This window comes from Daktulosphaira vitifoliae, unplaced genomic scaffold (assembly GCF_025091365.1).
Source record: "Daktulosphaira vitifoliae isolate Bord-2020 unplaced genomic scaffold, ASM2509136v1 Scaffold_3, whole genome shotgun sequence".
NCBI lineage: Eukaryota > Metazoa > Arthropoda > Insecta > Hemiptera > Phylloxeridae > Daktulosphaira > Daktulosphaira vitifoliae.
Window position 1 is genome coordinate 3,651,283 of NW_026099574.1, and position 22,576 is coordinate 3,673,858.

Consider the following 22,576-nt stretch of genomic DNA (forward strand, 5'->3'; position numbering starts at 1 on the left):
AAAAAAAAAAAAAAAAAAAAAAAGACTTCTAATTACCTCCATCTTTAAAAGTATTTATAACTTTACATATAGTTTTTTTGAAAATTATTATATAAATATAACTTTTGAAAATATTTAAAAATTCTATAATCTCTAATTTTATATTAAATAAAAGCATGCTATACTAATAGTAAAAAAAAGTTCTGACAAATTTTCTTCTATATGCAAATGACTAAGTAAAAGATGAAAAAAACTTTTTTTTATAAAAATAGTTGTATAATATTCTCTGTTATTTCTTTATTTTTATGAAATTCATACATGTTTTTTTTATTATAAATTTTCAGTTGAAAACTCTTGGTTTATCCTGATACCACTGTTAATTATTTTTGGATTACATGAAGATTTGTAAATGTACCACTATCTATTTGAAATCAACAAAAGTAATTCTTTTTTATTCCCTCCAACATTACATTACTCGATAATTCCTAACTTATTTCTTAAATTGTAATTTATGTGACAGATACATAAATATAAAGTGTTGACATCACAAAATATGTTACCATCATTTAGCTAATCTTAAAACTAATTATTTATTATAAATAAACTAAAAATACAGTTTAACATTTTATGTATTTAGATTTATAACCTTGCATTATCTTTTTTTCTATTATTATTATGATTCTATTTAAAATAATTTTTAGTTAAGTGTATAAAAATATAAACATGATAAAATATAATGTATTTATTTACACTTATTGAATACCAATTTAGGTAGGTAATTATATAACGTTGGTTGTATTATTTTGTTTTATTGAATTTTTTTAAGTTAATTAATGCTGTTTTAATGTAATTTAAATTAAGTATATTTTATAAAAAAAAATTCCATTGTTATGCTATTATAATATTTATAAAATTAATAAAAAAAATTTTAAGTACAAACAATTTTGTGTAAGTAATTAAATATTCATGATTTGAACTCTATTGTCTGATTAGTCTATAATTTTTTTAAGACTTTATACATATTTCCATTAAAAAAAAATTAAGTTAATGTTACTTTAAAATTGTAAGAATGCCATTTTTTTAAATAATAATTTTTTAGATACTATTAACTTCTAAAAAAGAATAATTTTAATAATTTTTATATTTTTAAAGATTTTGCATAGTTAATCAATCACCCATTATGTATGTATTTTACCAATCTAAATAATTTAAATATTTAAAAAAAATCTGTAGTATAATTTTATTGTTTTATCTTTTCTGGTTTTATTTATCTCTTAGTTATACGAAATCAACACCTAAAACAAACAAAAGAAACATACCATTTTTACATAATAAAATAATGTTTCAAGTTAAAAGATTTTATTTCATCTTGAAGTGAATTATAAAAAATTATCTTAGTGCTTTAAGTGAATAAATTTTTATTTTTCTAACTAGATCTATCAATAGATATACAAGAGTGGGTCTTTTTTTATTTTTTTTTAGTATAAAAATCTATATTTTGCTTTTATCTATGTCAGCATTGCCCTTCTCTCAACTTTATATCTAACAAAAGCACTATGTTAATTAATAGAGAGTTATTAAAAATGAGTATTCAATCTTCTTCTTATTCCTCCCCTTAATCGCAACTGCTTGGGGTTGGCCACCATTATCCTAAACTTCCACTTGATGCAATCTCTCACATCAGCCATCTTTATATTGCATTCAATAACATCCCTCAAACTCTTTTTTGGTTTTCTTCTACCTTTTCTTGCTTAATATTCATTACTTAATATCGCTTAATATTCATTAACTGTTCTTACCGATTTCCAATTCCTCTCTTCTCATAAAATGACCAAACCATTTAAGTCTATTTCCTCTCATCTTATCCACAATTGAAATGAGTATTCAATAATTATACTAAATTTTTGGTCAGGTTATTATTTGATAAAATACACAGTAAAACTATAAATAGATAATTATTTTTTACTATATATATTAGATATTATTTAATATAGCTATTTATTTTATTAAATTTTTTGTAATATAACTATTATAAAATTTCTAAATTGTCTTCATTTTTTTTTTTTAAATAATGTTCCAGGGTTTTTATTCTAAATGAAAGAGGCAATTCAGAAAAAAATTTTTTTTCATCCCCTTTTTCTGAGTAAATTTCATGACCAAATGGTAATATATTTCTTAAAATTTTATTTCTTTGTATTTCTTTTTCATAATATTCTAATCCACCTTTAATATATTCTGAATTTATTTTGCAAACAATTGAATCTGCGTCATGTAAAAAAAAGTTTTTAACACAATTTCGCAAAAAAAAACACAATATTATTCCAATATTGCATAAAATAAACAATACAAGTCCTCTAAATTTTATAGGATTTCCTGATATTAGCTTCATTATGTATTCTCCCAATGCATACACAGGAATTAAAGTTAATGAAGAAATAATAGACTTGATAAATAGTTGAAAGTTATCTGTAAGAACTATTTCTTTAGCAATAGCAAACTTTTTTGCAGAATCACTGAGTATTAATGTTTCCATATATTGCTTTTTATACTCATAGTTAGAGTTAAATAGTTGAATATACTCCTGAAAATATAAAGGTTTATAACAATAATCTACATTACTTACAAGTTTATTCTATAATACCTACATATCTCAGTTGAGAATACATTGATTAGATACGAGATTTGATTCAATTGTGTTGACTTATGTAGGTTTTTAGTAATATTCGAACTATTCATTTTTCAAACCCAATCAAACTGAACTCAAGGTGTTTAGTTTGGTTCAAAAATCAAACTTAAAATTTAAAAAGATCAAACAAAACTGTTTTCTTGTAAATTGGTTTGATAATTGTTCTAGTATAATGAAATAATATCTTGAATTGATGAATAATGAAATAAAACATAGCCCAGCATGGAATTGAACCACAGTACTTATGCACTGATATGTCTTATTACCAACTGAGGTAGGTAGGTTACCTATCTTAGACTTTTAGTTTCTACTTACTTCAAAATATGAGTTTTCTACATCTTCAACTGATTTATAGTCAAAATTAATTGGTAAGCCAATGTAACAGCCACTACGTGTATTCAAGCAACCTATATTAATTGGTTTTAAACCTTCAACTACAAATGGTACAGAAAATGCTTTCTGAAATTCTGTAAATTTTAGGTCTTTAACAACATCATCATATCTTTTTTGAAGATTTTTGCTCAATTCTATTGGTTTACCATTCCTAGAAAGTACATATGCTATATAATTTTTATTATTATTTGTACAAATGATATATGTTGTTAATCAGCTTCTATCTTTTTCAAGAAAATTGAAGCTTGCAATTTTCTTCAGTATATGATTGTAACAATCAAAGTTGAATTATAAACCATATTATATCAGAATATCAAATATAAAAATTAGGTAAGAGTATCACAGGTATTCATATGATTTTACAATAATCAATTGAAAATTTAACCATTTATTAATAACGTTAATAGGATAAACATTTTTTATTCATAAAATCTGCATTATATTTATATAATCTCATTAGTAGTCTTTATGAATTTAACTTTTTATAAAATTAATTAGTTTCTAATCCATATTAGTAAATAATAAATAACAAAATATAAACCAGACTTCAAATAAATAATGAAAAATTTGTAGTATAAAAATGGAATAAGATATAAAAGTGTTATAATTTATTCATTTTATATGATATTATTAATTTTGAACATTATATTTTAAACATTCAATACTATAAAGTCTTCTAATTAAGGAAAATTTATTTATTATTTTAAATAAAATATTTAAAGAATAAATGGCTCTAATGAATTACATACTTGTATGCTTCTTTGTAATTTTTTATGTAAGTATTAAAAAATGTATTAGCTGAATATTCAAAAATTCCTGTCCCTATTACAACAGCACATAGACTATTGTTTAAAAAATTGGCAGTAACAAATTTTAATTTCATGATTAAAATTTCAATACTAATATTTAATTAATTAGTTAATTTTTTTTCAATAAGTTATACTATTCTTAAAGGACAATTTTCAAAACTTGATGATAACACAATACTATCAAATTACGTTATGTTTAGCATATAGTACATTACTAGTTAATTTGTAACAAGATATTTTGTTCGTTTTTTGACGGTATTACGTAATATTTATTACTGTCCAATAAAGACAACGATAACAGCCGGCCGGCAACTAAGACCGGCTCATCCACTACTATTACCAGAATCAACCCCACCCTTACACCAAGTAGATTATCATTACAATTTTTGATTACACCAGTATGTTGTTATGTTATGGAATTGTGGATGACGGAGTGGAATGGTACTTGTAATTTAACCGCCCATACTGATGTCAGTGAGCTAGTAGTGAAATTACCACGCTGTGTTGGTTATTCATAATTTTATCTTTTTAATGATACTTCGTATTAAAAAAAAAATAAGTTCACGTAAACGTTTTAATTCTATTGTTCGGTAGTTAGTGAAATCTGTATGCATAATCCTATTTAACAGTTGATACTTCTATGGTCCCATAGAGTGTTGTTAACAGATAATGTTTTATAATTATTATATAAATTTATAGTAATGTGGATACTTCGACAACTTCTTGATGCATTCTGGACTCCACATATATGGCTACCCCCTAATACGGAATGGTCAGATTTGGAGCCCAATGATCGAGTGCAATATACTAATTACAGGCATTTATTTTATGCATTTCCAATGGCAGTTATTATTATTTTAACTAGATATTTTCTAGAAAAGTAAATACTCTACAGACTTAAATTATCGAATAATTAATTTTATAATTTTTGTAGAAATTGTTTCGCTCCATTTGGTATATCCTTGGGCATTAAGAGTACAAAACCAAAAAAAGCACCAATAAATGAATTTTTAGAGGAGACATTTGTTAAAAGTAGTAAATGGAGTCATAAAGAAATTGTAGGTCTATCTAAGAGGTTAGACTGGACCGAAAGACAAGTAGAGCGGTGGTTAAGACTTAGAAGATCACAAGGAAAACCATCCACATTAATTAAATTTTGTGAAAGCAGGTATTGTAAAATAATTTATATATATATATTTTTTGAAATTAGTGAGTTATATTATAATAATAGTTATGTTATTAAATAATTAATAAAAAAAAAGTTTAAAGTCAGGATTTGCCAGTAGTTATTTATAAGAATTTTATTGGAAAATTATTAGAGTATTTTTACCATTTGATACTTTTTGTCAAAAATTCCTTTTTATGTGAGGATTTGTTATAAAGATAATATTAATATTATTAATAGTTCAAATTCATAACATTTTTAAGAGCTCATTATAACCATAGACAATTTGGCTGTTAAGCTTAACTGAATTCATACTAAATTCAATATTATTAAAGTTACAGTCATTGATCCTGTGAAGCCTGATAATTAATAACAGATAGATGTAATTTTTTAAAAAATAGTTTGAATAATAATGGGTAAAAGATAAATTATAAATAATAGATTATTAATAATATATTTTATTAAACACAAATGAATGTAAATGATAAATTAATTATTTATTCTGGTCAATTTTTTTTCCTTAAAAGTAGCATAGTTTTATTGCTATAATATTGAGTTATATATAATACTGAGTTTGTCACTTAATATAAAAACATGTAGTTTTATGTCATTTTACATCTCGTTTTTTTTTAGTCTTAGATTATAATATTAATGAACATCAGTTTTTAAAATTAAAAAACATAATCAAAGATTTATCCATGTTGTATGACACAAAATTAACATATTTTCCTTATATAGAATCTTCTAGTTCGGGCATTAAAAATTCTTATGTCAAACATGTTTATACTAATTTTAAATTGGTCACCTTGATTAAATTATTTCCTTAGTATGCTCTGTGCTCAAATACGAATCTGTATTATGAGAACCTCATGCATAGCTATCTCTTAGACCGTATACAACATTAATATTTGTACTTTGCTATATATATAATTGAGTATCAGCCACACAATTGATTTCCTATACTTTATTATCTGCAATTATCTTCATTGGATGATAAGACAGCACAAGTGAATTTAACCTTTTTTTTCTCAGATAAAATTGATACCAAAAATCTCCTTTCCAGATTCACCTTATAATCCCTACCTTGGCCACTCACTATAACTATCCTTTTTAATTTCTGTTTGTAACACAAAATATGTTGCTAATGAGTCACTTGTAAAAATGATAAAAATTGCCATTACAAAAACCAGCTCACTCTTCTGACTAACTTACTATATCTTTTCATATATTTTTATGTTTATATGTTATTCATTATATATTTTTGTGACTTAGTTTTTTATTATATCCTATAATTTTATGTTATATGAAGTTGCAAGTTATATGAAAATTTAACTATGTACTTAAATGTTTCTTGTAATGTAACTTTTTACCTGCCCATACTTCCAACAAATAAATGAATAATTATTTATTTTATGTATATTTTTTTTAATTATAAATTTTGTTATATTATTTTAAATGTCATACCAAGATTGCAAGCTTTCAAAAAAATATATGATAGTTCAATATTTGAAATTACGATAATAAATAAAAAAATTGATTGTATATTATTCATGTTTTAGTTGGAGATGTTTCTACTACACATTTTCTTTTCATTATGGTTTATTATTTTTATGGAATAAACCATGGTTATGGAACATAGATTACTGTTGGATTGGATTTCCTCATCAGGTAATGTAAAAATGTTTAACAATAATAAATTTTTTAATCATTATTATAATTATTTATTGCATTACTTCTATAAAATTTACTAATAGTACTTTGATCATTTGTATAGTGTACTGTATGAGTACTGAAATTTGTTTTATATTTTTATTCACAGGGTGTCACAAATGACACTTGGTGGTATTATATGATTTCATTATCATTCTATTGGTCTTTGGCTGTTTCTCAATTTTTTGATGTGAAACGTAAAGATTTTTGGCAAATGTTTGTGCATCATATTTGCACAATATTCTTGCTGTCATTTTCATGGATTTGTAATTTTCATAGAATGGGTACTCTTGTTCTTTTGACACATGACTGTGGTGATATATTCTTAGAGGTAACATAGTTAATTTAATCTAGTGAAAAATTGATATATATATATATTTATATGATATTGATATGTGTGTTATGTAATGATATAACATTTTGTTATATCTGATAATTGAATAAATTTTAAATTGATTTTCAAAAAGGTATAGGTCAAAAAAAAAAGATAATTCAAATTTGAAATAGGAATTTAATTAACTTACTAATGTCAAGGAGCTTTAGTTTTTATACTTATCAATAAGCTATAAATTAATTTTGATATTGTTTTGTATATTTTTATTCTTCATGTCAAAGTTCTGAAGGTTATTTTTCAATAAACTAGAAAAAAGATCATAGATAACATAACTCTGAATTGTTATTTTTAATTTAAGTAAAATACTTTCCATAATGACAACCTTCAATCAAATTCCTGTTATTATTTTGTTAAAAATAGTTTTACATGGAATTGAGACTACTTATTTATGTATAATTTTAACTATAATAATAATAAAAATATACATAAATCTAGATATAAAATATAAATGCTAATAGTGTGTTTCATAGCTATTATAATAAATATATAAAAAAAGAGTTAATTTAAAAATGAAAATAGTATACCGCCAACTTTATTTAGTTTAATTAATAAAACTATCGCAATAGAGTTTTACCAAATATTTATGGCGTTTTTAAAATGTCAATCATTCCAAGGGACAAGAAAGCATATTAAATTATTTTTTTTAGAAAATGTTGGTTTATACAATAATTATTACTGAATTTACATGTATATCTTCATTAAACTGTTTTTATAATAGTATAAAAAACTAGATAAAAATTTTTTAATTATTAATGTAATTGTAATATAAACATACAAAATTTTAACATATAACTATTATTTTACACTATGTGTTTCTGAACTTAATGTAATTCTATATGAAGTAATGCCTAATGGTGTTTACTAATGACAATTGAAACAAAAATGTATCATACCATAATATTTCCCTCAAAATTGTTATATAAATTGAAGAGTCATTCAATTTTATTTTTCTAAATAAAAAATGGCCTTACCATAAGTAATGCAGTAAAAGTTCATATAAATATAATATTTCGCTTAAAAAACTATATTTTTTTAAATCTAGTGTTTTTGTAATTAAAAATATCAGTTTTCGTAAAAAATCGAGTAACTCCTCAATTCGTTTGAAAATTTTGCCGGACATATTATTGTCTGGCTAATTTTTGTTTTCGGAGAAATCTAAGGTGTAAACTACGAAAAACCATAATATTAAATTCAAAAAAGTCCTTCATCAGTGTATTCGTAGATTACTACTTCATATAGAATTACATTGGGTTTAGAAACACTGTATATCGTAGACGTGCAAAGTTTTACCCTAGCGATTTTTTTTTGAAACATTTGAACAATTAAAATAAACAAAAAATTAATTTTATAAATTTTAATAGTTAAATAAAAAATTATAGTTATTCAAAGTTTTTCAATTTTTAATTATCGTGGCAAAATAAACAAATTAAATTTTCATTCTGTCACTTTTTAAAAGATAGAGACAATAAATTATGCGACTTTTTTTATCTTCTATGGTAATGTAAAATCCGAAAACAATACAAATTTTGACTCATATTATAAGTCACCAAATAGAAAAAATGTTATAAGTGAAAGTGAAATTTCATCTTAATCGCACTTTTATGTAGAAAAATAATAAATTTAAACTAATTTGCTAACTAAAAAATCGTTTTTTTTATGCCGTTTAATTTATAATACTATAGCTCGATAATTACCATTTATAATTATTATTTTTAAAGAGCAGTTTCTAGAAATAGTGCAACAAGTTTTGCAGGTATATGAGGATAAACTCCAAAACGGCACAAAAAACTATGCAAAATCGTTTTAATACGACTGAAATTAATTTTAAACTATTTGTATTTTTTATAAATTGATAAAAAAATATTGGATACTTAATTTAAATAGAGCTTAATTAAAAATATGAATATTTTGTCATAATACAATATTCTGATTAGTTTTGTTTTTTTTTATCTTTATATACCGGTTTTTTAGTTAGAAAAAGAAACACGAAATTTAGTTTCCTTGTTTAATTTGTATGATAAAAATAAAAATTAAGATAAATTATAATATTTGTATCACAACCGAAGTAAGGAATTTTTTGATTTATTTTTGTTGCCTCCGAAACTTATATACGTTGTTCACCTATTACTATAATAATAGTTAAAGTGATGAATTACCAATATAATTATTATATTTTCTCAACTATTAAAAACATGTTTTATTAATTTCACAGTAAAATTTTATATTATAATTTTACTAGTAATTTTGTTGTTGTTTTTTATAAAAAATGAATGCGAATTTTTTTTATTCGCTTATACAATCCATTAATGGTCATTGTGGCCTTCTCCAGATTTTTTTAACCTGGAATACTTCGGGACGGGTAATTATTCCGTCACGTGAGAGAGCAATGGCGACTTCCTAACTGATTTTTCGCTCACCAAAATGTCGACCTTGACCGAATATTTTTGTTAGTAAAATAAAGTTACGGCATGTTATTCGCATAATTTTTTCCAACAAAAATTTTAATGTCACGAAGTTTTTTAAAAAACCAAAATGTATCTTTTAAATTACTTTTGATTTAGATACATAATTGACGAACATCTTTTAGCTTCGATGCGAAGCTAAGCAAGTATTTTATTAACAAACTAATAAATAAAACTACCAGCATTGTGTGTTAAATTACGTAATATGTTCTGATACATTAGATAATGTTTTACTTAACTATACAAATATTTAATTGATTTAAGAGCCATAAAAAATTAATTCCGTGTTATTTTTATTTTATAATTGTTCGGCGTTTATATTTATTCATTATGTATATTGAACTTGGAGAAATGGAATTCGAGATAAAAAGTTTAATCAATAATTCACTATTAATCATTTCGTGTTTTGATTATTGAATTATTATGTCGTTCGTAAAGAAAACAGCTACAAAAACAACTTTGTGTTGACTATTAGTGATTATCTAATTGTAGATTTGAATTTCACGTACACTGAAAAACTGTAATGACTACGACGTCTATTCAATGGATGCATTTATAGTGTTAACTAATAATGTAATATGTATATAATGAATAATTCAAAAAGTTTTTCAGGTTTGTCCATAGTAGACAGAATTTATATTATATTACTATAATTAGTAATCTCCAAACCACAGTTTCGAGTTTTTTATATCTACTCGAATTGTTCAAAATTTTTACATAATCTCTAAATGATCTATTATCCAATAAAATTCAATCGAAAATTATGAACTACATGACAAATTGTCATTTTCGTAATTTAAATAATGGAAATAATTATTATGTAATTTTTATTACTATTTGAGTTTTAAATAGTAGGAATAAGTCAGTTATTATTTATCAAGAGCTAATTTATCTAAAAAATTAATTATTTCCATGTATTTAATTATTAAAACCCTCTATAGTCAAAATCTGTGATATTATAAACAAAAAGTAGATAAAAATCTGACTATGATTCAATCACTTTGTGGCAAATCTGCATGAGTAGTTAAATTATTTGACCTCTAAAGTCTATGAATAATATCAGAAAAAATTTAAATTATTGTTATTTTAAAATTATTAGGTATATTATATTTCTTCTAAAAAATAATAAAAATGAAATTATAATAAAAATAATTGTTTAAACCTAGGAAATACAAGCTCTTCTAAATTATTATAGTTAAATTATACGTCATAAAAAAAAAATATTTGGTTTTGGAGGCCAATAGAAAAGCTTTTTGAATAAACAAAATAACTCAATTATTTTTTAAATCTGATTTTTGTGGATCATTAAATAATTTAATTATAAAGACATATTTTTGATCTACTTATGTTTTTTAATTAATTGTCCTAAAATTTACTTTTTTATTCATGTTTTTAGTAAAACATTTATTTTAAATAGTTTTTACAAAAAAATTAATTTAAAATGACTAGATTTAACATTCTTTGAAAATATTTTTATGTGTTAACTATTATGCTTGGTGGTTTTACAATAGCTTTAATGTTTTATCAAAGAATATTTCTAAATATATTTCAAATTAAAAAATGTGTAATAATGAACTTAAATAGTCTTATTATTTGTTTTTAATTTTTTTTCAGCTTGCAAAAATGGCCAAGTATGCTAAGTATCAAAGACTGTGTGATATCACATCTGTGATTTTCATTGTTGTTTGGTTAACAACAAGAATTGGACTGTTTCCCTTTTGGATACTATACAAGTTAGCTTATACATTGTTTTATTTTGTTTTTAGCCTTAACTATACTACATTAATTAAATCACATTTATATTACATGGATATGATTATAAAATATTATTTTTCAGTACATCTGTTGATGCACCAAGAATTGTAAATCAAATGTTCCCAGCTTATTATATATTCAATAGTTTACTATTCCTTTTGCTTGTACTTCATCTATACTGGACACATCTAATACTGAAAATAGCATATATTTCATGGAACTCTGGAAAAGTATGTTTACATATAGATTAGTGAATTATTGCAACATTTAAGAAATTAATTTAGTTTTAATAAGAAGTAAAAGTGTGTGATTATTATTATTCATTTAATTTTGTATTACCTAATAATTATGAGTGTAAATAATATTTATTTATGCTAAACACAGGTAATTGTATATTTAATTTATTTGATCTTTCAATGGTAAAGCATAAACTATAAAAATGAGTGTATTGTGTATATTTTCAATTAAAAACCATTTAAAAATTGTTTTATACAATTTTAAAGAATAATTAATTTTTAATGATTTTTTTTTCCTAAATATAAGTTTTTTCTATAAGTTTTTAATTAAAAAATATTAATTGTGATTTTCATTTTGTTTTCAATATATCTTTGGTTTAATTTACTTATCACTTATTAACTATTTTTCAGAAGATAGAAAAAAAAAGTTTCATTAGAAAATTACATGTACTGTTTTATAAACATTTTAGGGTGAAGGAAAAATATGAAAATATTTCATTAGTTCCAAAAATGTTAACTCTGTTTTCATCTATGCCCGAAAACATTAGAATATTTTTTATTTCAGTTCATATTTCCATTGATTGAGTTTCTGTATTTACTACTTTTATAAATAAGGCAACTCCTAAATGATTTAAAGGAACTTGTAAATAACATTTTATGTGCATTAAATATTTTATTTATTTTGATTTTTATCTTAGATTGATGGTGATATCAGGAGTTCGTCTAGTGATGAGGTCACATTAGAAGATGATTCCAATGATAGTAAAGTTGACTCTCCTAATGGAACTTTGTCAAATGGCATCACAACTTAAAATATGTCTTTAACTTTTACTATTTTTGTTTTTGTTCACTTTTTATTATGATTTTTTATCACATATGCACACATTAGGTAAAAAATTACCTATCATAGTACCATCACATTTTGTAAATATATGTATTCCCAGATATTGGATGTTTTCATTATTTCCTACTTAATATTTAAGACAATAAATCAAGTTTGCTTTTATAAAATTACCTTATACTAAAATATTATAAAACTAGCTACTTAATTAAAATTCTATATTGTTAAAATTTTTAGGAAGCATTCAAGTTTGTAAGTTTTGTCCCTAGTCATCAATTAAATAAAATTAATTCCTTTTGGAATTTAATTATTAATTATATAAACATAATTTTTATAAGTGAAACATTTTCATTTATTAATTTTAAGTTGAGGTTTATTTTGTTATTCTATTTTATTAGAACTTTATTGATATGAATATCCATGAATAGCACTATAATACAACTCTGCTTAAAATTATATCTCTTACTTCTAATTACAAAAGAAAAAAGTGTTTATACAAGAAACCACTTTTATAAGACGTTTGTATTTATTATTAATTTATATGTAAAATAAAATGTATTTCTCTTCTCATATTGATTATTTATTTTATTTTCAAATGTAAAAATGAGATACTCTAAAAATATTACCTTTATAGCGAATTGTTTGTTGACATTTATTGATTACTGAAAGCCTGGTACAAGCAGACACCACTAGCACTTTAACTTACACATTGTTCCAGTAAACTGTTTTATGCTCCTATGTGAGAAATAAAAATATCCAAGAGTGTTAGTTTGTAAAATAATGGGTAGTAGTGTAACGGAATCTACATCTTCAGATGTTCTAGATTTAATCAATTTTGACGCTTGCGGTCATTGGAGTCCTTATGTGTTGACTAGTCCTAGGTCTCTTTTAGCATGTCGGAAAGCCAAAATCAAGGCATGTAAAAACAATTATTTTTATTACATTTTTAAATTTATTAAATAGTAGAAGGAAGGAGTTCTTACTAGTAAATATTTTTTATCTTGGTAGCCGAACGAACTGCTTTATAAGAGTGCAGCAGATGTTGCAAAAGATCTAGGTGTTTCAATCGAATTGGCTTATCCTGTTTATAAAAAACATGAGAAACTTAGGCAAGGTAATATGAGCATTTGTTAGAATATTTAAATAACTTATTGGACATATTTAAATGTGTTCTTCTAATGATTTATGACTGATTTTTGTTAATGGAATTTCAATTTGACTACATTGTTTAAGAAGACAATTGTAATTTTTAACAAAAAGCTGCACCGTGTTTTTTTTAATTTTTCATTACTTAACAATTATGGAAGTTTTTTAACTTAGTATTTAATTATATTAATCAAATAAAATACGATGTCAAATTGTAAAGAAAGTTACCGTTTTTTAGAGAAACTTGAAGTCTGTCGCCAAGAACGAAATAAATATATAAATAGTGAAAATAGCTTACATTTTAATAAACGTAAGAAACAAAAGAAGAAAATATGTTTTAAAAACGAAATAGCGTTTTATCGAAACAATATTGCTTCCAATATGCGCCGCATAAAGTCCATACAAAATAAATTGGACGAAGATCAAAAGTATATTTTAAAATTTACTGCAAAATGTATTTTCCACCGCGAAGTTTTATTTGAAATCTATGGAAACTTTAAACCCATAGCCATTTTGGTTCTTGAGATTTTCTATGTGTATGATTTTCTATTTTTAAATAGTTTTACAATAGAAAAACATCGACGTGATCTAGAAATCTCTCAGTCAGTATTAATCTTTAATAACTTTAAATTTAACTCTGTTCACTATGACCACGTACTATAATTTATTTCACATCCTTAACTACCCACCGTGAAACACGGACCTTAGTGACTATTACTATTAATATATATTTTCTTCTCTAAAAATATTTTTATACTATATTACAAATAATTTTCCTGAATATTTTGGCGACCAATTTAATTCTGGAAGGGGTGGCGGCTTAGCTATCACGAACTCCGGGTATATTGATTTGAATGTTATTTTTACCCAAGATAATAACGTAATTTCTAATTGGAAAAATTGTACGCTAAAAAGTTATCCTTTACTTACTGTCATTATTAAAAAATGTATTTGATTCGCTGTACAGAACTGTTAATCCATCGCCTAAAAAGATCAAGAAACGTCGTGTACGGTCAAAAAGCATAAGCGATTTAATGGAATTAAAAGAGTTGTGTAAAAAAGTCGATCGTATTGCTTTTTTTGAACGAAATGTCATAATTAATAGTAACGTTGACAACAAACGGGCCGTAAAGAGGAGAACGCGTTCCCATACAAATAATTCAAGGTAATGGAATTTTAATTTATAAAATGGTTACAGGTAATGATTTTTTATAAGAAAGTGTTTTTTTTATTGTTATAGGAGTTTACTGGATTTAGACGAATGTCAATTGCCAAATCAAGATAGGAAGATTTTAGAAAGTATGCGGCGTAAGAGAGAAGAACAGCAGCACTGTGAGGACCTTTCGCAGCGTGTAAATTTATTTTGGGAACAAATGCACGAAGAAGAAAAACTATTAACAAATGAACAGAAAAAAAAATGGCAGAATTTCGTCACAGCTAAACGCAACGTAGAGAACGGTGTGAATAATATACGGTTAGAAGAACTGCGACAAGCATTTGATAGAAGTCAGAGGAAGTTAGAAGAACAAATGAAGTGTAGGGATGAGAAAGTATCTGAGCTGAAGCGTGAAATTTTGGAACGTCATGTAATTAAATTTAATTACTTGGAATAAATTTACCACCTTATTATATTTGCTTTATGTGCTCTTATATCATATTCCTAAGGAATCGATTATTTTAGGAATTAGAAAATTCTCTTAAACGTTCTGTGGAAGTCAATAAGCGAGAAATTGCGAGTAACAATTATAACTGGGAACACATGAATGCCTTGACGCGAAAAAAAGAACTAAATGATAAAAGTATTCTTAAGCAAAAAAAAGCCAACGAATTTAAAAACAAATCTTTACAAATGGCTCAAGAGGTACTAACATAAAAATTACTGATCGTTTTGTGTCTAATTTATAAGTAAATGAATAATTATAAAAGGTTTTTCAAGATTCATCGTGTACTTTTCAGACTAGGTAGAGCTTGTCGTATTGCAAGCTTTAATTTTTGTTAAATTTTTAATATATACATTTTTAATTTGTGTGAATCAGAAAGCCAAGACGTTAAATAGAATGGAAGAGCTGAGACACGCGGTGCAAATGGAACATATACAGACTCGACATGACAATGCCATTCGCCGTAAATTTGACGAATGTCAAGCTAAAGAGCAAAGGGCTTTTCAAAATCATTTGGAAAAAATGGCTACACGGATGCGAGAATTGGCAAATAAAAGGTAATATTTTTATGAATAATTCCAGTTCAATTCACAGTTATGTTTTGTACTAAATTAGTTGCTGTAAAAGTATTTTGTTGCTGACGTTGCGGCAAATTAAAACTTTGTACCTAACAATAAAAACTGATATTGAAAACGTTGCATTCGAAATAAAAAGTGTACGCAATGTAAAAGAGGTTATCTAACAGAAAGTTAATAGATAGATTCTATTACTCGAAGAAAATAATCTTCTGAACAAATATTTATTGTTCTTATCTAAAAATGTGTTGATAGTTGAATGACTCGTCGAGCCGTTTAAGTAATTAGACGAAACTAATTAAGTGTAATAAATTTCAATGAGAAAGGTTATTAAGACTTTCGTCTTTCAATAACTTGTTGCAGGTGTTGTATTTTTAAGTGATTTTTTTGTCGTTAAAATTCGATTTTCATCACACTAAACAAAGATTTATAATGCAATACAATATATTTAGGTTACATTCATATTTTAGTAACACACAAAATTACATAAAAATTATATTAAGTTTGGTTGTTGAATTTTATAAATTGTCTGCCAATACTAAACTGTCAGTCATTAATATGACTGTTAAATTAAACTATTAATTTTAAGTATTTCATTATAAGTAATAAATTTAAAGTTCAGATTACTAACAAGACGGTTTATGGTATTTAAATATTAAATATAAAAAAAGGATCACTGAACATAGTTAAAAATCAATCTTATTAAATGCTAATGTTTTATAATGATCTTTTATGTTTTTTTATTGTAGTGTTGCTGCTTAAAATTTGTCTAAAAATACTTGAATACATACTTTTTTGAATTGCGTGTTATGTTATTTAAGATGTAGAATTTTTTAGTTATAAAGTGTATATAGTCAACTGTTTTCTCACTCGTAATTTATAAGTTAATCTTTTACTGTTAGTACAATATTTGTACTTTGGTATGTAAGCATATTAATTTAGTCTACAAAAATAGAATTTTAATGTTTATTTTAACATACTTTATCTAATTGTAAGTTATGTCTGATATACCAGCATTTGTGTAATTTATTCTTAATAAAATAACTTTTTTAAACAAATAATTATCTCTTTCTTTACTGTATTGGATGTAATTTAAATAATTAATAAATAAAATAAAAACATAATATGTACATTTTTTTTTTAATACATCATTTCTTTATAAATTTCAACTGATTATTTTATGTTGGAGTTTAAACTTACTATTTCTTATTTTTAACATTTTGAAATTACATTTCATTATTTATTTTATATTATAAAATTACTCGTATTGTTAAAAATTAATTTTAAATACAAACGATACTATTAAATGTAAACTATTAAGATAGGTTCCCAAAAAATAGCGGTAAAATATTTTTTAAAGCTTATCTTTTCCTCGAGAATGTTTTACATTAATAAAAATGTATGGATTAAAATTTGTATTAATAAAAATGTATGGAAAATGTATTTTTACTTTATCATTAATTAGTATTGACATTTTATTTGTGTAAACATAAAAATGCATTACTTGCATAATCCATTGGTATACTTCATAGGCGCGATCTTGGGGTCTAAAGGTGACTTAGCCTCCATAATTCTATTTCAGCCCCTCGAAAATATGAAAATTACATGTAAATCTATATAGAAATATTTTTTATGAGTAGAGAAATTAAGGTAGATCGTCCAAACTTTTTTCAAATTGCTTCTATGGCATATTTAGTTTACAGTTAAACGACTTTCTTCATTTTCTTGAACATGATATATATATTGAATTTGACTATAATATTTAAAAATTTCTTTTCATGTTTTAATATGTTTCATTTTTTATCAATGTTTTACTGTTTACTAATTTCATATAAAAAAAAACATGTTTAATAGGTTTTTGAATTTTCTGTTTACAATTTTAACATGTATATTTTAACGTTGTTGATAGTTTGTTCGTTTCTGGCATAATATTTTATCTATTAAAAAAAAAAGTAAATAAAAATAACACATCATGGTAAAGTTATTGTACATATAAACATTTCATTTATCATCATGTGGTAACTGGTAACAGAATATTGAACTATTTATGATTACCGTTAACACAACAACAATTTCAAAACTGCGCGATTTATGGTAAGTTTTCGAAGAAAAAATATTTGTCTTATCAACTAAAATTGGATTTATTTCTAAGGTTTCATTGATTACATTTAAATGGCTCGGACCGGTTTGAGCATAGCTCATAGTATAGACCGGGTCAAATGTCCCCATATGACGCCATTGAATTTAACTCGGCTAATTGTCAAAATAAAGCGAGTAACGAGAAATATTGACTAGTTTTCAACTTCACAGGGCAGCAGTGTATAAATTCGACACTTAATTATTTGCAAATACACTAATTACATGTAATTAGTACTAAAACGTATAAACAGACCGACACTTGCTTTCTTTACAGTGAGTAGAATGGTGATACCAGTCGGACTATTGTTAGTAAGTGTGACATTTGATGACGTATAGCACTTGGAAATTCCATCAACTGGTGGCACATCACTAATTGATACGGCGAAGTAGTCAATGAGCGGAAAGTGATACGAAACGCTTTACTGGCGATAAATAAATTGGGTGTAGCGTTGGACAATATACGACATACTCCTTGAGGGACTTAATGCGACGAGGTTGGTCGGAGCTGTTCTCACACGGACGGCGACAACACGTAAAAGTCATCTGTCGATTTTCTGGGACAACGTATCGAATTTCCTGGCGTCTACCTCGTAAATTTGCACACAACGCTTCAAATGTCTATGGTGTTGATTAGGTTGCCTACTTAAAGCTCCGCTATATAAATACTCCGTTTTTATTTTGTAGCGATTTATCTAGTCTTTTTGAAATTTATTTTTATCCAGTATTATTAATCGTATCTATTATTTTCAATCGATTGTATGTCGGTTATTAGTCGATTAGAAGTATTAAACGTTTTTAAGGGTTCCTGCAAAAATAACCTATTATTTATTGTTGAATTATTTTTTTATTTATCTTAAATTTAAGTTTGCAGAGGGAACATCACATGGGTCGAGTTCATAGAGTAGCCAGAGAGTTAGAGGAAGGTATGCAAAGATGGCAGGATCGTGTATTGGTTATGCAGTATGAACAGCAGAGAAGAGCAAAAGAGAACGCAGAATTGTTCACAGACAGCAAAAGACTAAGAGCTGAAATCGAAAACAAACGCAAATCTTTAGAACATTCCGTTAAAATGCAAAGGTATAATACATTTTTATTATTACTCGAGTTTAAAATAAAATAATTAGAACTTTTTATATAAAAGAATTCCAATAAAGTTTATAATTAGCAATAAAGCATGATTAGTTATTCCCATTATTATAAAACACTAATAGCTTGAGGAAGTTGAGCAGTAAACGAGGAAGCCTTTTTTCTTAACATTCATTAAGAATCCATTTGGCAAATTGTTGTAAGAGATTATAAACCAGTTCTGTAACCTATTTGGAAAACCAATTCAAAACGATAAAAAATAGTTATTTAAACGTTTTAATTTAATTCTAAAGAATCATTCATCATTACCGTATATGATAACTAGGACCACAGCAGAAAATCAACAAAAAAAAAATCAAAACTACTTAGAACTATTACTTCTTTTATGTCATTTTTAACTTTTTTTTTTTAGAATAAAAGAGTTGGAAAATGAGCGGTTATGCATCATAAAAAAAGAAATCGAAGAGGAGGAAGACAGAATAAGAAGAATTAGGGAAAAAAAAAATTTAGAAATCCAAATGAGTAGAAAATTGGCGTCTAGTACAGCAGAACTTCGGAATGAAATTCGGTAGTTGCTAATTTATGCCATTTTTTTAATAATCTATTAATATAAGTTAAGAAATAAATACTTAACTATAAGGTCATACATATACTCTCTTTACAAAAATTATATTATTATATTAAAATGAATGTCATTAGTAAATTTCATTAGTTATTTTCAATTCAAAGAATATTTTCTACCTTTACAAAATACATTAGTATGCCGGTGATTTTTCTGTTAACGCTATTGTTATTTTCTTTGAAATTATACACAGTGGTCTAAAAATCAACATCCTATTACTAAAGTCTATTTATTTTGTGAGCACATCGCTTCACTATATTCTCATGTTAAAATAAAAGAATGTTTAATTTTAACTAGTTAAAACATAGTTTTAGTTTTACTAGGGTTACTCTTTGCTTTTCGATAACTTCATAGTAAGTAAACTGAGAATATAGTCATTATTTATAAACTAATTAATTTCGCATATAAAAAAATCGATTATTTGAAAAATGAATTACTCTGTATACTTTTTAGTAATTTTATTGAATCGTCAATGCTTTGAATTTGGAGCTGATTTTATTAATTTAATGATAAGTCGCACATTATGTTTGCGTCGTGGGTTGTAGCCTCTTAAAATTGTTATAATTAAATTACGAAGAGTATAACAATTCATTTTAATTGAACAAAAATCGTTATTAAAAATAAAAAAAAGTGTTGCAAGTGACATTTCCTTTTTCAGACGCGGTGCAGACGTTTTAATTCAACGGACATGAGTGAAATACAAGAATGAACCAATCACAGTAAGTCAAGGAGTATATATAATTACAGCGATTGAAAAATTAATAATAACTGTACACGATGTGTCTATTTATATTTAAAAAGAGTTATATTATTAGTTGTTAACGATTTTTCGTACATACTTTGCGTAGCGTCTATTTATTTTAAACAAAAGTCTATTAATGTTATTTATGGTAATTATAAGAGGGCTATGAAATTCACAGTGTATTGACTTGTTAATATATTTTTAGTGTTAAAATATCGTAGGTGGTTGGAGGTTTTTTTTTGTACTTGTATAATTTATTTACAAAATAAATTAAGTTTAATTGATAACTCGTGTCTTTTATTTAGTAATTTTTTGTTACGTTTAACACCCGAAGTAAGGTACATACTTATAAAGAGGTTGGAGGCGATGGTAAGTTGGCCTCAAAAATGTGAAGTAGTGGTCTCTATATTTTTATTATAACGTAATTATTTGAAAGATGCGTTACAGGAATCTTTTAAACAATAAAAAACCCATACTTCACAATATCGTTAATAACATGAAAATATTTCAACGGACGTCTATAGGGACGTTTTTCATTACAATGGACTCGTATTTTTATTGAATGTTCTTTGACTGTCTACTTTGTCGGGGTGTCGACAACTAAGAAGTGTAAACCAAAAAAATCCCGACCGAATAGTGTTATTGTTTCGGTTAAATTACAACCGTTCAGGTTAGCTATAAATAAAATACAAAATTCTCTCGATATGACTTTGTTTGATTACCCTCCGAGGTATCTTTATGGCTTCTGGATTTCAGCAAGGACCAGGTAATCACGTGGGCAGTAACTTATTGAAAATCTGTGTATCACACGTGGTCAACGTTAATCTGTTTCGGAACATGGCGGCAGGTATTCCTCTGTAGTGTGAAGAAAACAGGAAGCCGGTGGCAAGTGAGTACACACAATGAAACTACTACTGGTATTACACTGTAGTGCGGCCCAGCGGAGATCTGCACGGACCCTTTTGCCGGTCAGTGCGTTTTTAATGAAAATAACCAACAGCAATGTTTATAATTGTACGGGGATTTATTGTGTGCCGGACAAAGGTCAGAATTTCGGCTACTGGATTTTGATTGACGTTTTCCCTACGAATGCGAAATGCACGAAAAATATTATACTCTGTGTAATATTTTTTTGCAGCCCACTGACTTATGATTTGTTTGTGTGTGCCGCAGTGGTGAAGATGATTTCAAGAATGTGGCCAATCTTTAGAAGATTCAATTAATCTTTATAATGCAGCAGTGTACACATCCCCAAATAAGAGAATCGCCGAGTTAAACATATGCTCAGGCCTGAAAGTATTTACATTGTTGTTTTTATAACCGGCATCGTTTTAATGGTGTATGCAGTGGGTGCACTTTGCACGGGAACTGCAAGTACTACACAATTAAAACTGTTAAATTATAGATTATAGTTTATAATTTTTATGGGGTACCAATGCGATATGAGTTCTATCCCGAGACAATGGCGTAGTCCGGATATTTACTCGTGGGGGAAATGTAACTCTTTTTGCTTTACCACAAGGTGTTACTAGTGCTAAAGTATTACACTGTTAACAGTGACAATTGTCAATGACTGTAGCCACTTTAGTCACTGCCACTGCCCAAAGACGTGGCATTTGATTTGGCATAAATTCAACTCGCTACAACGTTTTAAATCTTTTATCTTAAAATAAATTCAGTAAACATTTGACTGTATTGAAGTGGACAGTTATAATGATGCGTATTTTTTGTCGAGTTGGTTTTAATGTTATTCGGTATCCGATTTTTTTATATAACGTTCAACGAACACATCGAGTCCGTGCACATTAACTGCAATTAATTGCATAATGTTGCAATAGAGTATACATTTTTCATAGACCACTTGAACATTTTTTCGCACAACGTTTTAAATATGTTTTTAGCGACTATGTACACTGTTGTGTTTTATATACTTAATAACTTTTTAACCGTTAGTAATTGTCACAAATGATTATATAGAAAACGTCGAGTGTTCAAACAACAAAAACATTGAGAAAATCGCGTTCTCCATCACACGGTCGTCCATTTTTAACAAGAGACTTTTTACAACCGCGATCATTGTTTTCTATAAAAGGGTGTGGATACATTGTTTCGAGGTATTAATGTATGGCAAATCCTATACTATATACTCGTGTATATTGTGCAAATTCAATGCGA

The 22,576-nt window shown here is 25.8% G+C and overlaps 4 protein-coding genes across 7 annotated transcripts in view; 3 read left to right on the forward strand and 1 right to left on the reverse strand.

Annotated features, from left to right (window-relative positions):
* The window catches only part of LOC126900880 (golgin subfamily A member 4), a 19,422-nt gene extending 18,501 nt beyond the window's left edge, over positions 1-921 (forward strand). For both annotated transcript variants that reach the window (XM_050676890.1, XM_050676889.1), the window contains one exon: positions 324-921. In XM_050676890.1, coding sequence (XP_050532847.1) covers positions 324-347 — 24 coding nt within the window. In that variant the 3' untranslated portion in view covers positions 348-921. The remainder of the gene's footprint in view (positions 1-323) is intronic.
* A 432-nt stretch (positions 922-1,353) lies between these two features.
* On the reverse strand, positions 1,354-4,075 carry LOC126900890 (transmembrane protein 177-like). Its single transcript, XM_050676910.1, has 3 exons — positions 3,808-4,075; positions 2,981-3,209; positions 1,354-2,560 (listed from the first exon to the last, which is right to left on the reverse strand). The coding sequence occupies exons 1-3, from the start codon at positions 3,939-3,941 to the stop codon at positions 2,009-2,011; spliced, it is 915 nt and encodes a 304-aa protein (XP_050532867.1). The 5' UTR covers positions 3,942-4,075; the 3' UTR covers positions 1,354-2,008.
* A 280-nt stretch (positions 4,076-4,355) lies between these two features.
* On the forward strand, positions 4,356-12,536 carry LOC126900888 (ceramide synthase 6). The gene is made up of 8 exons (XM_050676907.1): positions 4,356-4,370; positions 4,567-4,747; positions 4,802-5,035; positions 6,592-6,700; positions 6,852-7,073; positions 11,213-11,331; positions 11,436-11,583; positions 12,288-12,536. Exons 2-8 carry the CDS (start codon positions 4,569-4,571, stop codon positions 12,399-12,401), a joined length of 1,125 nt encoding a protein of 374 aa, XP_050532864.1. The 5' UTR covers positions 4,356-4,370; positions 4,567-4,568; the 3' UTR covers positions 12,402-12,536.
* Positions 12,537-13,210: 674 nt separating this feature from the next.
* LOC126900879 (trichohyalin-like) lies at positions 13,211-20,653 on the forward strand. 3 transcript variants are annotated; one of them, XM_050676885.1, is made up of 10 exons: positions 13,211-13,345; positions 13,439-13,544; positions 13,815-14,178; positions 14,544-14,741; positions 14,817-15,162; positions 15,258-15,437; positions 15,613-15,794; positions 18,816-19,028; positions 19,450-19,605; positions 20,318-20,653. In XM_050676885.1, the coding sequence occupies exons 1-10, from the start codon at positions 13,211-13,213 to the stop codon at positions 20,349-20,351; spliced, it is 1,914 nt and encodes a 637-aa protein (XP_050532842.1). In that variant the 3' UTR covers positions 20,352-20,653. The 3 variants fall into 3 exon arrangements, with proteins under 3 accessions (XP_050532842.1, XP_050532843.1, XP_050532844.1); XM_050676886.1 differs by having other exon boundaries at positions 13,815-14,004; positions 20,318-20,652; XM_050676887.1 differs by lacking the exon at positions 20,318-20,653 and having other exon boundaries at positions 13,815-14,004; positions 19,450-19,609.
* The last annotated feature ends 1,923 nt before the right edge of the window (positions 20,654-22,576 follow it).

What these genes read in the sequence shown, in the direction of transcription:
- LOC126900890 (XM_050676910.1), bottom strand. Translation starts at nt 3,941, where the DNA reads ATGAAATTAAAATTTGTTACTGCCAATTTTTTAAACAATAGTCTATGT. An exon ending in AATTACAAAGAAGCATACAA is followed by an intron (nt 3,210 to 3,807) that starts GTATGTAATTCA and finishes TGTACTTTCTAG; the next exon opens with GAATGGTAAACCAATAGAAT. An exon ending in TAGAAAACTCATATTTTGAA is followed by an intron (nt 2,561 to 2,980) that starts GTAAGTAGAAAC and finishes TTATATTTTCAG; the next exon opens with GAGTATATTCAACTATTTAA.
- LOC126900888 (XM_050676907.1), top strand. Translation starts at nt 4,569, where the DNA reads ATGTGGATACTTCGACAACTTCTTGATGCATTCTGGACTCCACATATA. An exon ending in CCCTTTTGGATACTATACAA is followed by an intron (nt 11,332 to 11,435) that starts GTTAGCTTATAC and finishes ATTATTTTTCAG; the next exon opens with TACATCTGTTGATGCACCAA. An exon ending in TTTCATGGAACTCTGGAAAA is followed by an intron (nt 11,584 to 12,287) that starts GTATGTTTACAT and finishes TTTTTATCTTAG; the next exon opens with ATTGATGGTGATATCAGGAG.
- LOC126900879 (XM_050676885.1), top strand. Translation starts at nt 13,211, where the DNA reads ATGGGTAGTAGTGTAACGGAATCTACATCTTCAGATGTTCTAGATTTA. An exon ending in GTGAAATTTTGGAACGTCAT is followed by an intron (nt 15,163 to 15,257) that starts GTAATTAAATTT and finishes CGATTATTTTAG; the next exon opens with GAATTAGAAAATTCTCTTAA. An exon ending in CGAGAATTGGCAAATAAAAG is followed by an intron (nt 15,795 to 18,815) that starts GTAATATTTTTA and finishes CTTAAATTTAAG; the next exon opens with TTTGCAGAGGGAACATCACA.